At 38.3% G+C, this 18,485-nt stretch overlaps 1 protein-coding gene across 1 annotated transcript; it reads right to left on the reverse strand.

Annotated features, from left to right (window-relative positions):
• Positions 1-800: 800 nt before the first annotated feature.
• On the reverse strand, positions 801-9,951 carry LOC129448199 (complement C1s subcomponent-like). Its single transcript, XM_055210390.2, has 11 exons — positions 9,801-9,951; positions 9,381-9,579; positions 8,953-9,133; positions 7,172-7,294; positions 5,977-6,167; positions 5,709-5,859; positions 5,393-5,508; positions 3,042-3,117; positions 2,289-2,417; positions 2,122-2,205; positions 801-1,938 (listed from the first exon to the last, which is right to left on the reverse strand). The coding sequence occupies exons 1-11, from the start codon at positions 9,857-9,859 to the stop codon at positions 1,187-1,189; spliced, it is 2,061 nt and encodes a 686-aa protein (XP_055066365.2). The 5' UTR covers positions 9,860-9,951; the 3' UTR covers positions 801-1,186.
• Between the last annotated feature and the right edge of the window lie 8,534 nt (positions 9,952-18,485).

Here is an 18,485-nt window from a genome sequence, read left to right on the forward strand (position 1 = left end):
TTCCCGTAATCCCTGTTGCGTTTTTTAACCTGTTTGCTTAATCACTGAGGGTTAAAGTCTACAGAGACCATTTAATGCTGCTTTCCAAATATAGCAGTAAGTCTTTTAAATAAATAAATGATTGAATGTATTTCATCTTTGGAAAATATAAAGGGGCATATTTGTGTTTTTAATGTTTTTATTTATTGTGCATTTATTTGTGCAGACAACAAAAGAGCAGTTTCCTGGACATGGCTTAGTCCCAGACTAAAATGCAACAAAAGGATTGTTTTGTTTTTTGTAAGGTTTGTTTGTAAAAACTATTTAAATGTCCTAACTAAGGCCTAGTCCTGGATTAATCTAAACCCTGTCCAAGAAACCGCCCTAAAAGTCTGAACTTTTATGAGCTTTACCCCTGGTTTAACAGACAAGGCTTAGCTAAAGCCAAGACTAGGCTTTAGTTAAATTAAGATGTTTAAGCATCTGGTAATGGTGTAATGGTGTGTATTGTGAGACAAATCAATGGCACTGACTTAATTTAAGATCTGTCAGTGCAAGTTAAACTATAAAACCTTAAGCCAAGTCCTAGTCTACGACACATGTTTGAGCTGTGGGAGTTGAAAATAACTTGCACTTTGCATCATGTGTCTTCCCTACTCCCTATAATGTCCCAAATGTGTTTGAACACAGCTGATTGCCCAAATAAAGCTGTTCTCTTTTACATATTTCCATCTCTCACTTTTTAACATTGTGGAAAAAAACAGCAATTGTAATATACCATTGACTGTTTATTGTGACTTAACTGATTTGAAGGAAAAAAGTTGGTGTGCATTGGATATATTTTTATTAGTGATGATAGAATTAGTGGTATAACAGCATAAACACAGTAGCCATAATATCTTGGTAGATATTTAATAGTTTGAGGATTTATTAGAATAACAACCATTAAAGAAAAAAACACGTAACCAATATAATAAGATCTTCATTTTTACCCAAACATGCAAACACCCTTGTAATATAACCTCATGTATAACAAACCAGTTGCTTTTGCCATGTCAGTTATAATATTTTGAGTAAGGAAAATAATATCTTTATACATGAAGACGATTTTATTGTAGAGGATGAAACAGATATATTGGTTATCAATTAAATTACTGAACTTTGTCCTGAATAACATTGACATGTAAAGCTGAATGTAAGGCTGATGTTAGTTTTTTTCCATAGTTTCTTTGATCCAGTCGAGATAGTTAATGACTTTAGTGTAGAAACCTTTAAACCTTTTATCTCCACATTCAGAAGGGCCCCATGATACGAGACCTAGAAGCCTATAGGGCTCATCTACAGACTTCTGCTGCAGTCTGGGGTAAAAAAATGGACCACCACTGTCACCTCTACAACTGTCAACACCATCATCTCCAGCACAGATCATGTTATCAGTGACAGGCAAATTCATTGAATCACATTCATTAAGGGCATATATTTTAACATCCCCAAAACGCAAAAGTTGACTTCTTTCTGCTTTCTCAAATCCACCAAACCCTGAAACTGTTCCTGATTCGCCCTCACTTATAGGTGTATTTGGTAGACACACTGGCCTGATGTTTGGACCGAGTGGCACCCTGGCAGACATTTTTATAAGTGCAATGTCATTATCAAAGTTTTTTTGATCCACATATCTACCAACTTTTTTGTAGCCTGGATGAAAAATGATCTTTTCTGTCTTCATTTCTGTTTTCTGTTTGTTTTGAGCATCGACCATTCCCCCTAACCAGGTCATGTTTGTATTTTCATATCCATCCACTACATGAGCTGCTGTAAGGGCCCAATAATCACTGATCAGAGCCGCACCACCTCTGGTGTATTGCCGGTGTAAGAGCTGCCAGGGAATCTCTCCCAGTCTGGCTGGCTTCCCACCAAAGACATTGCCACCAACAAGGTTGTCTTTATTCATTCCACACACTAAGAAACACATATAAAAGAGAGAAAAATAAAACGGAGATGGCAATAGTTCACCCAAAGATGAAACATTTGTTATTCATTAAACTCCCTTATCACCCATGGGTATGAGTAAACTTTGACAGATTATTTAGTTTTAGTAAACTATCCAAAATGTATTTGTTTCATTACGAGTTTAGAATTTACCTGGTTCACATATACGTAAAGCTTCGGACAGTTTTTGACCAGTTTCAGATCCCCAATAGCCATCACTATTACAGATGAAGTTACCTAAAAGTAAGAAGGTTAACACAAGTGTGAAAGTTATTGCTGATTTATATTAAGCATTAAATTGATTGTGGTTTACATTTTACCATTTCCAATCATCTGGTAATATTTAGATGAACACTTGAGACTGATTTGTTCCTTAAATGTTGTGCGAATATTATTTTCGTCTCTTAGCTCTGTCAATTCTGGAAGTGGTGGAGTGCCACAATCTATAACTGAAAGGAAAAGCAAATTATTTTTTGTTAATTAAATATTGCAAAATGTATTTATTTATTAATGCCATTCTGTCTCAACCAGGACTCTTTTGTATGTTGCTGCAACGCTATCTCACGAGAATTTGTACATATTTTATGAGTTGGCTAATTCGTATTAATTCATATGACCACATTCGTAAGTTTCTGTATGATTTGCCTTGACCCCTGTGATGTTGGGGTTAGGTGCGGGGCTAGGGGTTGGGTTTCGTTGTTGTTGTTTTCATAAGACTCATACGTTTTTGCACGATTAACTTCATGTGAATTCATACGAATTAAAATATGTATGAATTTCTTACGAAATTTTGTTATATAGTCACGTAATATTTTTATTCTTTTTTTCGTGATATTATCACGAATTTCTGCGTTTTTCGTGATCGTATAACGAATTCCTGTTTTCGTGTGATTATCACGTATTGGTTACTCAACTGTTTTGTCCTAAATTACGTGACTATATCACAAAACCTCGTAGCTCAGTTAGCATGCTCAATGTTTGTTAGATTGCCCCAACATATCTCAAAACTCTCATTGTTCAGAAAAAGAATTGCTCACAAATCTAGAAAACATAACAAGAAAACATTTTCTTACTTTCACAGGGGATAACATGACTCCATTGTCCATTGCTTTGACATGTAGATTCATACTCATGTTTAACACCATCTAGCTGTGGGAAAAGTGGGAATAGTCCATTTAAAGATTACAATACATTTAATTCTTATGACAAATATTTGACACACAACATATACATGCTCACAGCTGTTTTCTATTATCCTGTTGATGAAAGAGCTGTCAGCATGCACAGATCTGCATTTACAAAATGAAATGATAGGCTATTTAGTATAATTGAGGAGGTGAGATGCAAAACCCTCTAAGTGTGTCTAACATGTTGAGCATTTTTTTATCAGGCTGTTTTGTTTAGGTTCAGTAATTTATCTTTAATTGCAATAAAAAGGTTTAAATCAGTAATTGAAATACCTTATTTTTCAAATGTCACTTTAGTCATTTCATTGGTATTTAACAAATTTGTCTTTTGCTGCAAAACCCTCTAAGTGCATTCAAGCTTTTTTAAAAAAAAAAAAACTCTCTTCTTTGGACAAGACAGTAAACAGTTGCAAAATCAGTAAAGATGCAACTAGAAACAATGCAAATGATGAAACGCATATTAGGATTATCCACGTGACTGCCACAAACGGGTTGCATTCAGGTCCTCAGAAAGGACCCAAGTTTGAACATGAAACACAGTCTTTCATGTGCCATCATTCAATTCATCTTCCTTGCACTTAGAGGACTTTGCCCCTAAAATCAACTTCAACAAGCCAGTATTTCTGAATGGTCAGAGGCTGGGATTAAGTTGATTTGAACCAAAGGTATCTGATAAATATCCCAGTCAACACGTGAGATCACGCTTTGATCACAGTGAAATCACACCATACCGTGAGATTCTCACGCTGTGAGTAATATGCAAGCTCATTGTGAATTCAAAATGTTGTGGCCATGGTGTGAGTAATGCACGGTGAGTGACCTTAAATCGTGACCAATGATAGGACTGCACAGTGAGTGTGCCATGATGACCTCACATTGTGACCATAGTATGTGTGCACTATGAGTGTGCTGTGACCTCACATTGTGACCATAGTATGAGTGCATTGTGAGTGTGCCATGACCTCACATTGTGACCAAACTATATATATTAGAGTTGTATAGTACTTAAGTATTTTTACTTTCTACATAAAAGTAAATTTTCAATAATTCGTATTTTATTCGTGTTTTTCTTTGGTAAACATACATTCCAAAACATATTATCATAAATTTTACTCCACTACATTTCATAATTTCAAGTTTTTGGTTTATATTTAATATTTAAGTACATTAAACATCTAGTAATTTTTGTACTTTTACTCAAGTAAAATTTTTTTCGTACTTTTACTCAAGAAAGTAAAAGTACACAATTTTTATGTAATTAGATATTAAATCAATTTTAATATGCAATATAAAAGGAATACACAGTATGATTCTATGCTTTAGAATGTAGTGAACATTTTTAGTAAAGAAAAGTAAATTTTTTCCCAAGACAAACACTCCGATAAAGCACAGACGACTGGAAAATGTAACTAAAATACTTAAGTATTATACACCTCTGATATATATAACTATCAAACTATAGTTTAAGCCATACTCACAGTGCACTCATACTATGGTCACAGTGTGAGGTCATGGTACACTCACTCTGTCATAGCATGACAGTACACATATGTCTGGAAAACTTTGGCCCAAGAGTATAACGTCACCCTTCTTACCTATAATGAAATATTTCAGGAATAATATCAAATTTAGGACACTTTCTAAACAACATTTTATACAGCCCTATCTATTATGTGTAATGTATATCCCATATGGAATATCAAGACATGTTGTGGCATCAAGAAGCCTATAAGTGAAGGTTCAAGAAAGCTCACACAGATTGAAGGTAAATGTGACTGGTTAGAGTGGTTAGAGTGTCAGACTTGTTTGTAACCCAGTGGTTGTTGGGTTGATTCCCACAGCTGGTACTTTGTAAATTGCGTTCTTTATGGATAATATGAGCTCACAGTGAGTGTTCAGTGACCTCATATTGTGACCTTCATATGAGCACACAGTGAGTGTGCAGTATGGTTACACATTGTGACCATATTATGAGGATCTTGTGAGCTCATGGGGACCTCACTGAGAGATCAAATTGTTGATTGGGATAATATGTGCTGAGAGCATTTGGTTAATATTATTACCTATATTTATGACGGAGGTGGCATTTTTTGAGGCCTTTGCATCTGAGCTCCTCGCTTATTTAATTAATTATGTTTATAAAAAAAATTATTGAAACATGTAATCATCTCTAAAATTATCCATTTTTTCTGTACCCCTTAGTTCTTTACAGAATGTTTTCCACCATAAGTACTTACTATGTCTAATACATGTCCTTCATTACACTGCACTGTAATCTTATCACCCCGGGAATATTCAGGTAAATTCGGGATCAGCTGAGAGTTTTTGATCACATTTCCAAAACATTTCTTTTCTGTGAAAAACATGTTTAAAGTTAAATATATCACAATATGTTCTTATTCCTCAAGTTGTATTTGATAAAAACTGTAAGTCTGTTTTTAACAAACAACTAGTTTTAGAGTAAGTTATTCTTATATTAAGTGCCTGAAAATACATCAACGGAGCATTAACTGTTAAAAACCTGATTAGCGTATAAGATAAAGAAGAACAGACCTTTGGTTTTGTAACTCAGTCTAAACCCTTTGTTTGCTCCGTCATCATCAGACCTGAAGATGATTTCAATATGGTGAGATCTGGTAGTGAAAGGTGAAGGAGGGCGCTTATGCCCACAGTATGGCCCGGAGATACCAGAGAGAGTTTTTATCTGGGAATGAATATGAAAATGAGAGAAGATATGGAAGAGATCAAACAGAAAAAGATTATATTAAATATTATATATTAAAGTATGTGTTGTGTATAATGTGTTACAGTTCATGGTTACAGTTAAAGAGTCGCTGCATCGTCCATCTTCTGTCATCTGCACATCAAACTCTGTGAATGTTAATTCATACTGCAGATCCTCTTCTGTGCTGAGAATATAAGAACAGACAGAATTTTCCGGGTATGACCCAGGCCAGTCTGGTGACATCAGCACACCTTCTTGAGAGCCTCTGCGAGTTTCACCACAGCTAACTGACAAAGAGAATGAAAATTACTGTGAAAATGAATAGCTGATGCCAGCAGTCTGTTCATACTGTAGATCCCAGTTTTAGCTATGCTAAAAATGGTAGCACCAGATCCTGAGATTGGCTGAATGGGTTCCAAAATGGTAAAAATCAAATGTTTAACTCTAGGGGAGTTTTTTCAAAAAAGTGGAGTGTCCCTTTTAGTTTATGTTGGTTATGTTTCATTTACAGTCACCATTATAGTGATCAGTGTTTGGACTCTTGAGCTTGCTGTGTTTCCCCCGGCTGCTACAACCCACTGCCCAAAACATGTTTGTTGTGGCAAAAAGAAGAATTATAAACTGCTAGAGTGCTTGATCTCCAATGTAGTATTACATTATTCACAAAAAACTTTTTTGTTGATCAACCAGTAAATTAATGAATCAGTTCACTGTATGACAATCTTAAGCATCAGATACTAATCACCACTGTGATTATTACAATATTGGCTTCTTTTTACCACAACAAACATGTTTTAAACAATACGTTGTAGCAGTCAGAGGAAACGCTATCAAGCTCTAAAACAAACACTGTTCACTATAATGGTGACACAACCAACAAACATTCTTAAAACTGGACAAGAAATACATTTAATGGACTTTCTTTAACAAGAAAAATATACTTAGAAAATATTGTTTAGGGCAAGTTCTTTATTTTTCATTGGCTCAAGTTATAAAATATAGATGAAGTTTTACCATCATTTTTATATTTGGATGAAGGAAAACATTTTTTAAGTGAATTAAACATTTTCTTGTTTGTAGATGAGACAGTAAAATCTTTAGATTTTAAGTTGAATTAACAAATTCAGAAATTGCAAGTTAAAGAAAAATTAAGTTGAAACAGCAACACCACAAAATCCTTTTTACAGTGCATACACTCTGCTGATGCTTTACATGCTGATCGGTGTCCTTTGTTGTACACAACAAACGTCAAATTAAACTGTTGTGGAAATTCTGGAAGGTTGGGCATTACCTCTGCAGGTGTGTTGATCAGGGTCGAGGAGATATCCTGGTCTGCAGAAACATCGATAACCCCCAATGTAGTTATTGCAGCGTTGAGTGCACTTGTTTTCAAGCTCCTCACACTCATTAACATCTGAAAGTCGGCAGGATTTCAGATTTAAAGTTGGTTAGGCAATGACAAAGGATTGATGTAGCCGACTCTCAAATACAAACTGACACAACCAGCTTGTTTTTAAATGAAAATACAGCAGGGAAAATAAGTATTTGACACATCAGCATTTTTATCACTAAGGGGATTTCTAGCCATCAAGCCAAATATTGAATTCATACAAAGAAATCAGAACATTTAAGTATACAAGTTGAGTCATAATAAATAAAGTGAAATGACACAGGGAATAAGTATTGAACACATGAGTAGAACATGGTGCAAAATGACATAGAAAGCCAGGAGATCACCTGAAATCTGTCAGTATTGAGAGAGAAACCCTGCCCCCTATGAGTACTAATTGATATCAGCTGCTTTAGTCCCAGGAGGCACACAGGAAAGACTTCATGATGGGTAAAAGCAAGATCTTCATAATCTTATCGCTAAATGGGCGAATGGTTACAGGCGCATTTCCAAAATGCTGAATGTTCATGTGAGCACTGTGAGGGCCATTATCCAGAAATGGAAAGAGCATCACTTCACCATAAACCGTCCACGATCAGGTGCTCCACGTAAGATCGCTGTCCAAGGAGTCCAAAGAATAATCAGGAGAGTTCTCCAAGAGCCAAGAACCACTCGGGCAGAACTTCAGGAAGACCTTGCATCAGCAGGTACTGTTGTTTCAAAGAAAACTATAAGCAACGCACTGAACCGCCATGGAATCCATGCACGCTCACCACGCAAGACTCCACTGCTGAACAAAAAGCATGTTGAGGCTCGGTTAAAGTTTGCGAAAGACCATTTGGAGAAGCCTGTGGATTATTGGGAGACTATAGTATGGTCAGATGAAAGCAAAATTGAACTTTTTGGCAGTCATTCTACACATGGTTAGAGAAGAAAAGGCACTGCCCGCCACCCCAAGCATCATGGTTTGGGGCTGCTTTTCAGCAAAGGTTAGCTGGCAGACTTCATATTATTGAAGGCAGGATGAATGGAGAAATGTACCAGGACATTCTGGATAAAAATCTAGAAAGCTGAAAATGAAAAGAGGGTGGACATTTCAGCAAGAAAATGATCCCAAACACAAGGCCAAGGAAACAATGAAGTGGTTTCAAATAAAGAAAATCAAGTCCATGACCTGACCTAAATCCCATAAAAAATCTATGAAGAGAACTGAAGATGAAAAGAGGCACAATAAAACTTCAAGATTTAAAGACCATTTGTGTGGAAGAATGGGCCAGAAACACTCCTGAGCAATGCAGATGACTGGTCTCTCCATACAAGAGGCGTCTCGAAGCTGTAATCACCAACAAAGGCTTTTCTACAAAGTACTAAATAAACTGTGTTCAATACTTATTCCCTGTGTCATTTCACTTTATTTATTATGACTTAACTTGTATACTTAAATGTTCTGATTTCTTTGTATGAATTCAATATTTGGCTTAATGGCTACATCTGGTGGAAATTTTATGTCAATAGCCCACTTAGAAATCCTCTTACTGATAAAAATGCTGATGTGTCAAATATTTATTTTCTCCGCTGTAATTATTACATTTGAAGTGTAATTTCTTCGCCAAAAGGAACAGCAAAGAAGTTGTGTTTCAATGTTTATACCACTTTTTTAATAATCTTTTTTTATTCCTCACCATTTATGGTGTAAAAGCCTCGATAACCAACATGTCTCGTGGGATTCGAGTAGTCTGTGAAAAATGACATTTTGAGACAGCCTCCAGGGTTGGAGTAAAGTTTGGGGTTGATGAACGTCTGCAGCTCACTCAAAGATTTGTGTCCACACAAAGTAAACAAGAGTTCCTCATCTGCCCATATCTGGACAAAAAATTAATTGACACATATTAACACAAAATATAAAGGAGTCAATTTCTGTATAGGCACATACTTTTAAAAAAAAGTTCAAATTTGAAACAACACAGTATTTTGGGATGATACACAATTTAAACGAAATTTACCCAATCATGGGTTGAAAGCATTTACAATATGTGTGACAAATAAATGTCATAAGTCAGATTCTTCACAATATTTGTGAAATTTTCTAAACATAACCACTAACACACACCTCCAAGCCATCATTCTCACAGTTATGGCTTTCCTCCAGGTCCAAGTGCGTGAGAGTGAGTTTGACTTTGTGTCCGCTCGGAGCACAGTGTTTCTCCTCGTGCCTTACATCAGGGTCATACCCATGCGGATGTCCAGGTGACTGCACCCAACCACCCAACGGCATGGACATGCTCACTGGAAGGACAAGGACAATAATACTGGACCGGGAAGAAAATAAAACATGAAATATAGTTGAAAAAAGTAAGTAAAACCACATAGAGTGGATAAAAATCGATATAAAAAAGAGCAAAACAAAATGAAAAGAACATGTAGCAAAAACAGCAACAACAACAACAATAAAGGAATAGATACATTTCACTTATAATAACTTATAAGAGTTTACATAGCCAAGGTTTTCAGTTGGAAAAATGTTACGCACCAGAAAATGATCATGATGAGAATTGTTAAAGCTCTGCTTCTCTTTACTTTCACTTTCATACTGTGTGCGCATCATCATGTCCCTTCCCCCTTTCCCTAAAACACAGCCAAAATACTTGAGACTGAATTGTTTCCCAATAGTTTTCAGTGGGTGTTAACCATAAACTGATCTGAACCAGAGACGAGAGATGCAATAATGTTTTCAGAGAGATCACTGTATTAAGTGTGATTGCTATAATATTGCTCTTCATTTGTTAATTTTAAGCTTTGAACTTAAACAGTTTGTCCAGTTCATGTTTACGGATAATAAGTGCATGAATGACCCGGAAAGTGAAATCATAAGTGTGTTCCTGGAGGATATAAAGAATAATGAACTAATATTGATGCAGTGCAGTTATGAGAATGTAAAAGAAAAACAAAAGACAATGAAAGTTCAGAAGTTCAAGAAGCAGGATGGTGTTCTGCACTTTATTGTTTGATACTAATCTAACACACATTTACCGTAAGAACCACGCAAAGGTCAACCAGTAGCCTATCGACCAGATTTGCATTGTGTTAATGTTGTTGTGTTTAAATTAGTTATATGTAGTAGCTTTAAAGTTCTGTATGTTTTTATTTTGTATCTTCATCTTAATGTTACAAAACATTAACTAACTGTACATTTAACATCATTGCTAAAACATTCTCCAAATGATCCACATTCGTACACTATGTCAGATATTTAACACATATCCCATATGATTTAAGCAAGCTATATATTCAAGGCATAAATTGTTTATTAACAAAACAGTCCATTTTAACTCTGTCTGATTGTTATATAAATACTGTATAGTTTGGTTTGGTGACACCTAAACCTATCTCTTTAATGTACTCTAAAAACAAACCACCAAAAGTGGTTCTTTGCTCGTAACCATAGAAGAACCGTTTTTAGTGCCATATAGCACCGGTGAAGCACCTGTGTAGAACCATATAGTGCTATGTAGAACCAAATGTGGTGCTATAGTGGTGCTATTGTCAAACGTTTTTTTTTTTTTTTTTGGCGTAGTCGGCAGGATATTATCGGAGGTTTATCCCTGCTTTCTCAAAAGTAGCCGCCCCCCTTAACCAGCTCCTGCAAGGAAGTGCCCACCGCCCCTCCTCGGCCATCCAATGGACCCCTGAGTGCCAGGTCGCTTTTGAGTCCCTAAAACGAGCCCTCCTCAGTGCCCCAATACTGGCCTATGCTGATTTTCAACTTCCATTTCGACTATATACAGACGCAAGTCTGAATGGCCTTGGAGCTGTCCTTGCTCAAGTCCAAGAGGGCAAGGAGAGGGTTATAGCCTATGCCAGCCGTAGCCTCCATCCCTCAGAGCGCAGTGACCAAAACTATAGCTCCTTCAAGTTAGAGTTGTTGGCCTTGAAGTGGGCCATCACAGAGAAATTCAAGGACTACCTGTGGGGAGCTCAGGTTATGGTATACACCGATAACAACCCTTTAGTCCATCTGGAGACTGCAAAACTGGGGGCGACGGAACAGAGGTGGGTGGCCCAGCTAGCAAATTATTCCTACGAAATCCGCTATCGACCAGGAACTGCTGATAGGAATGCAGATGTGCTTTCTCGAATACCAGGGGAGACAGCAGATATTGCGGTACATGCAGCATGGGGCATCACACCTCCGCAGTCACCCGGGAGGGTGGGCCGATGGGAGCATCAGCAGAAGATGGACCCTGACCTGCGGCAGTTGCACATCTGGAAAACACAGGGTGAGCCCCCAATGATAAATGACCCTTCTGTTTTATCTCTACAGCTCCGTTGCTTGCTGAGGGAGTGGGACCGGCTGGAATTCCATAATGGTGCCCTTGTTAGACTTGTCACTGAGCCAGACACCGGAGCCCCAGTGCAACAACTCATTGTGCCAGTAGCTCAAGCTCGACAAGTGTGGGAAGAATATCATAAGGCTGCAGGTCATGCAGGTGGCGACAAAATGGTTTCGCTACTGCGGTTGAGATTCTACTGGGTGGGGATGAGCACAAATGCCAGAACGTGGGCGGCCGAATGTCTTAACTGTGTGGTAGGCAAACGGGGAGTATCACAAAAAGCGCCCTTATGTCCCATCTCTGTCAGTTACCCTTTTGAAATTGTGGCAATAGACTACCTGTCCCTGGGGAGGCCTTCTGACACTTTTCAATATATCCTTGTGATTACAGATTTGTTCTCCCGCTACGCATTGGCAGTGCCCACCAAAGACCAATCTGCTCCCACGACGGCCAAGGCTTTATGGACAGCACTCATTCTTCCATTTGGCTGCCCAGAGCGTATCCTCAGCGACCAAGGGGGAGCGTTTGAGTCGGACCTGATGTACCAGCTTTGTGCAGTGTATGGTTGTAAGAAGAGTCGCACTACGCCCTACCACCCACAGGGCAACGGAGTTTGTGAACGGTTTAACCGTACCCTCCTTTTCCTCCTGAGCACTATGGATGCAGACTCTCACGCTAAATGGCCCAGCCAGTTGCCGGCTCTCTTGCAAGCTTCAAACAACACTACTCACTCAAGCACTGGGATGACCCCTCATTATGTGCTTTTTGGCCGCCATGCTAGACTGCCAGTGGATGTGCTCCATGAGGCCGCACCGTCGCAGTACTGGGATGATGTGGAGGGCTGGGTCTGGAACCATCATCAAACCCTCCTTGAAGCTTATGCCACCGTACGCAACAATGTTGAACGCCGCCAGCAGTGGAACCAAACTAGCTACAACAAGAATGCCAGAACCTTGCCACTGTTACCGGGGGAGAGGGTATTGCTAAGGAACTTCCGCCGGAGAGCCAAAGGAAAACTATCCCCACAATGGCTCCCTACACCCTTTGTAGTGGTGGGCCAACCACGCAAAGATCAACCGGTCTTTAGCATTCGCCCTGAGACGAAAGAGGGCCCCATTCGAACAATTCACCGCAATAACCTACGACCCTGTCCTGGGGATCAACAAGTGACCAGCCATAGTGAAGAGGGTTGCTCCAGCGAAAGTCAGTATCCCAACCGACGCAGCCTCGGGCAGCACCACTGGCCTTTCACTTCCCCAGCTCCACTTACTTTTGCTCCCCAACACCAAGCCGACCCTCTAGAACAACACCATCGGCCCTCCGCCCCTCTAGCCTCACCCCATTTGGCCCCCCAACTCCAGATTGATGCTCTAAATCCTCGCTGTGTGGACTTAACAATTGGTATTTCCCCTCCATATGCACCAGTCATACAAGCCCATGAAGCCCCTGGGTTTGACATAGACACTCTGCCTCCTGTTGAGCGGGACCCAGTAATGTTGCCTCCTGTAGTTACGAGTCACGACCCCGCCCTAGAGCTTGTTGCAGAAATCGGTAACCAGGACTCTCGTCGATACCCCTTGCGTGCTACTCGGGGCACAAAACCTGCACGCTACAAACCCTAACTGTCTGGACACCCCGTGGCCTTGGACTCTCTGCTTGGCTTTTAAGGACTATGTTCGGGCCGACCATTGTTAAAGGCGGGGGGGAAATGTAACGGGAGGTGAACACTGACCGTTTGACATCTTGTGAGGGTGGGTTAATGTTTATCAGGTGTGCATGTGTGTCTCCAAGCTTTTGTTCGCAGGTGTGTTCAATGTTGCTGATGAGCCAGGGGTGTAACATGATTGGAAGATTCACAGAATATAAGCGCCAGCATGCAGCCCTTTTGAGAGGTTTTTTTCTTTGACGGAGAGGGGAACTGCAACGAGATAAGCTTCAACGCTGTATGCCGATCGATACATGCAGTGACGACGATCGCGATTGACTCCGGGCAGCGAGAGGTCCACGAGAGACAAACAACGCGCGCTACTTATTCGTGTAGAGGGAAGTGTGAACTCTCCCCGGTTACGAAAGAGTGGACATTGATGTGTAACGATTTGGGACTGATTGCTCTTCCTCTGTTTCATAGATCTGTTCTACAGTTCCGGTTTCTCTTGCTGGCCATCGTGTCCGGGAAATCGTTGGAGTCGAGAGTTGCTTGTGTATCGCTGTCATTGCCTCATCTGTAGCGCTTCATTCCCGCACTACGAGTGCGAAGTGGGCGGGGCCGTGAGTGACGAAACTGTTGACTGTGTTTGATAAAACCCGGCTTTTTAGACATTATGATTGTGACTTTGTTGCTTATGTAAAGTCTTCCTGATTTTGTGGGATATTGGCTGCTCGCCTGTGTTTGATGTATAATTGTGAATTGTTTTTAGAGCTTCTATACTGATCAAACCAAATTAGTCATATTATTTCTAAATGTGTGGGGTTAATTTTGCAGTATTTACACTGATTTAAAATTTGTTATTTGCCCTTGCTGTGTAAATCTCACGTGTGACTGTTTTCCGTGTTATGACTTTATTGGTGTGCTTTGTTGAGATAGCCCTTTTCATTCACAGTCTAACCAGGGGGCGCCAGATTGTGATTATTCCCTAACCCTTGAATTTGAATAACCATATATAATTCTTTCCCTTTTAAATTGTGTTTTATGCTGTTTGTTTGTTCTAAAATTGTGTATTAATAAATTTTGTACTTTCATATGACTTTTGGTGTAAGCCTGTTACTTGTGTATAACAAGGGTGAGGATCCCTGCATGTAGTTGAATTAAGTTCTCTACACTATATGGCACCTATATGGCTCTACACAGGTGCCCCACCGGCGCTCCACCGGCGCTACACGGCACCAAAAACGGCTCTTCCACGGCCACGATTCAAATCAACAGTTTTGGTGCTATATAGCACCGTTTGTTTTTTTAGAGTGTATGATTGACATATTTATGTTTCAAAGACAGCATATTTTGTTTTAGCAATACACTGGTAAGCCATCGAGGACTAAATATTATCAGGCTATTACTGATATATGTTAACTGTGGCAAACTCATGTGGGCTAGCAACGTTAAAAGGTACAGTAATAAATGAAACTACACTGTTAGCACATCTGACCAAAGAAGGAAGAAGTAGGAGCACATACAGCACACACATACATACATACACTGTTATGGTATTGCAGTTGTCTGTGGGTTTTCAAGCGAGACCTCATTTTGTTCTGACATTTAGGTTACAGTGAGTGATTCAGAGCTGTGACAACATAAATATGCAAATGTATTTTGTTAAAAAATCACCCCTTTTAAAGAAAAGTTCAGTTTAAGAATTCTTTTAGATTTTCCCAACACAATGAAATCTGTTTTTTCATTGACTGAATTAATTCTGTATAGGGCTTTTCACACCTAAAATTGTTAACCCTGGGTTATTCTAAATGGAGGTTATTTGTTTCACATTTCACAATGTTCATACTTAACCAGGGGTTAAGAGATAACCCTGGATATTCATAATCTGACGTTTCACACTGTGCATTCTTAAACCTTGGGTTAATATTTTCATTTGCATATTTGTGGTGTCATGATTGGATAAAAAGTGATGTCAAACTGACTGAATTATAATAGCGTGCTGCCTCTTTAAATAGCCGCTTGACTCACACTTTCGCATCAGTGACAGAACAGGTATACAAAGCTAATCTCTCTTGGTTGTTTTAAGTCTCGCGTTATTTCTCTAAATAAGTTTAGGTAACTTGTAAAGATAACATAATTACAAAACCAGCAAATTATTGCGTGCACATACGGTACAAAGCATGTTATTTATTCAGATTTCAGAATGAGCACTTATGTCATTAATACTAAATATGCTGCGATAATATGCTGCGATCTGTCTGCTGATCTGATACTGTAATAAATATGAATATATAATAACTGTTTAAAAAGCAAAATATACAATGTCAGTAAATAACTATGTACATGCTTAGGACGTATGCGTTGAAATAATGTACAGGTATACTTCAGATATAAAAACAGAGACTAGTAAAGTGATGTTTTATCATTAAAATCTGATAACGTCAATTGATTTAATAGAATGTTTGGGTATACCAACATGGCGGCGCGGTGGCTTCACAGATGTGACGTCATGAGCAATCCAGTCATTTATATAGATCAGTGGCGGCAACACATGTGTCAACCAATCAGATCGCCTTAGCAAATAACATAGGCAAAGCCAGCCAATTACGTGTATGGAATACCAGAGAATCCGTAGCTGTCACTGTGATTGGCTGTTGGCCATGCTTCAGACAAACCTTCCATCAAGCGTTAACGCTTACACCCCGTGTGAACGTACCGTAACCCTGCTTCGTTTCGCACTGCATGTGTTTGGCACCACAATGCGGGGTTAACACTGCAAAATTCATAACCCTATGTTAATTTCAGGGATAACCCTGCTTCTAAATTGCAAGTGTGAAACAATCCTTAACCCAGCATTTAAAAGCAAGGTTTAGAGCAGGGGTCTTCAACTACTTTTCTTCGGGGGCCAGATTTTAAAATTGTAAAATATGACGCGGGCCAAACTTTTACCCCTATTTTTACTTTTGAAATATTTTTTACTTTTACCATATATGTGTGTGTGTTGTTGTCGTTTTTGTTACTTTTGTTGTAGTATATTTCAAAAAAACATATTAAAAATATGCATTTTCAAAAAAAATTGAAATTTAAAAGCCTTTTAATTACTGAAAACTCATATTTTCTTTATTAATATTTAAAAACAATTGCAGTTTAACATGTAAGAGCCAAATGTTAATAGTAAAAGTGTAAGAGATCAACACTCCTAAACATATTTTGTTTATAACTGTTTACTTTCATTAATTGTTACATGTCAAGTACTCACAACATATAGCCAGTCTTCTCCTAATGACTAAAATTGCACTACATGTTTTATTTTTTAATATTTTATAGATATATAGCTAAACAGCCTTTCCATTGTAGATTACATACAGATATAACTGTCGGGAGTTCGCCCCCTAGTGGCATAATGAAAATGTAGTTTAATCGTAAATCTGTCGTGGGAGAGAACATTTAATCTACGAATATATGTATAGTTAATAATTTACTTACCAGTAATTAAAGTATTCAAGTTTTACTGATAAAGTAAAACAAAAAATAATTAATAATTTTAACTTTGCACACAGTTTTGATTGGAGCACACTGAAATACATCACTTCCGGTCGCGTGTCACATGCTGTCGCATAAGTTTATTTTCTTTAATGCATCCAAAGCTCGAATTGGATAAGATAATTACGCACCCGCAGATGGTTGGCACCCCACACAGCCCCCTTTCTGTGTTGTCTTGTACAGTGGAAAGGTAAAAGTAACCACGCTGAATTTAAATCAGACTATGGTCGTTTCTCAATAAGGCTGCACCCTCCGGAGGTCGCATTTCCAGGCTGCATACGTCATTAAGTCTTATTTCAGAATTTTAACAATTATAAAATTGACTGTTATTTTCAGTTAATCGTAAATTGTTGTAATATGCTTATGATTTGTGAATGTAATGCTCAGTTAACTTAATCTTGATGACGAATGCAATCTGCATATGCGACCTCCGGAGGCTGCAGCCTTCCGATTGAGAAACGGCCAAAGGTGACCGGCGGGCCGGATAAAGATGATTGGCGGGCCGCCAGTTGACTAGCCCTGGTTTAGAGCAAAGATAACCCAGGGTTAAGCGCAGTGTGAAAAGACATTTTGTGACAGCACTCTAAAAACTTCTGGGCTATTTTTAACCTAACGTTGAGTCATAAAGGGACAAAGCCAACCTGTTGGGTTGTAATTGCACCTATTCTTTCTGAAGCAACACTGGCTTGAAAATAGCCCAGCATTTTTAGGTAGTCATGCAAATTTGAATATAGTTATTCAAACTACTAATCAAAGTTTATCATGCCTTATTTTTAGGATACTGGTAATTTTATGGTTTAGATAATATTTTAAAATTCAGAATATAGCCAGAAAATGCTGATGCAACGGTATTTTTGATTCTAAGATTCATCAGCATTATGAAAACTTTGATGCTCAAGAAACAGCATCAAAACTTAAAGGCCACATGCTTTCTGATCCCATTTTTTAAACCCTAGTTAGTGTGTAATGTTGCTATGATAGCATAAATAATACCTGTAAAATGATAAAGCTCAAAGTTCACTGCCAGGCGATATATTTTCTTTAACAGAATTCGCCTTTCAAAGCCTACAGCGAACAGCCGGTTTGGCCTACAGCTCTCTACTTTCTGCTTTAATGACGTCAGTAGAACAGTTTTTTGACTAAACTCCGCCCACAGTCTAACGGCAAGCTTAGCTGCTATCGAATCACACAATCACTTGTTATGCATTTCTGAAGGAGGGACTTCATAGAACAAGTATACAGATAAGTAAATTGTGTGGAAAAATACTACGTTTTTTAACACGTGAAACATAAAAAAAATATTTTGCACACTGTGAACACAAAAAACACACACAAACACCAAACACTGTGAACACAAAGCTTCAAAAACACAGAAAGAACAGGACCTTTAACATGAATTAGCACTGGTAATGATGAAAAAAATGTTGTATGTTTGATAATATTTTGCATATTTTTTTGAAACATCAGTTCCAATTTACTGCAAAACAATGAGCCTTCTAAAGTAAATTTTTTGTGTTCCACAAAAGAAAAAAATCTCTAACTGCTTTAAAATTACTTTGAATTGAGTAAATGATAACAGAAATTTTTTGGTGAACTGTTTATAAAGAACAAAAATGTGCAACAATTTGAGGCTTTCAAAATGGTGTTGACACTCTTTGTATTTCTCTAAAAAAGTCTCTTGTGCTGAGGTAAC

The sequence above is a fragment of the Misgurnus anguillicaudatus genome, chromosome 10, assembly GCF_027580225.2.
Source record: "Misgurnus anguillicaudatus chromosome 10, ASM2758022v2, whole genome shotgun sequence".
NCBI lineage: Eukaryota > Metazoa > Chordata > Actinopteri > Cypriniformes > Cobitidae > Misgurnus > Misgurnus anguillicaudatus.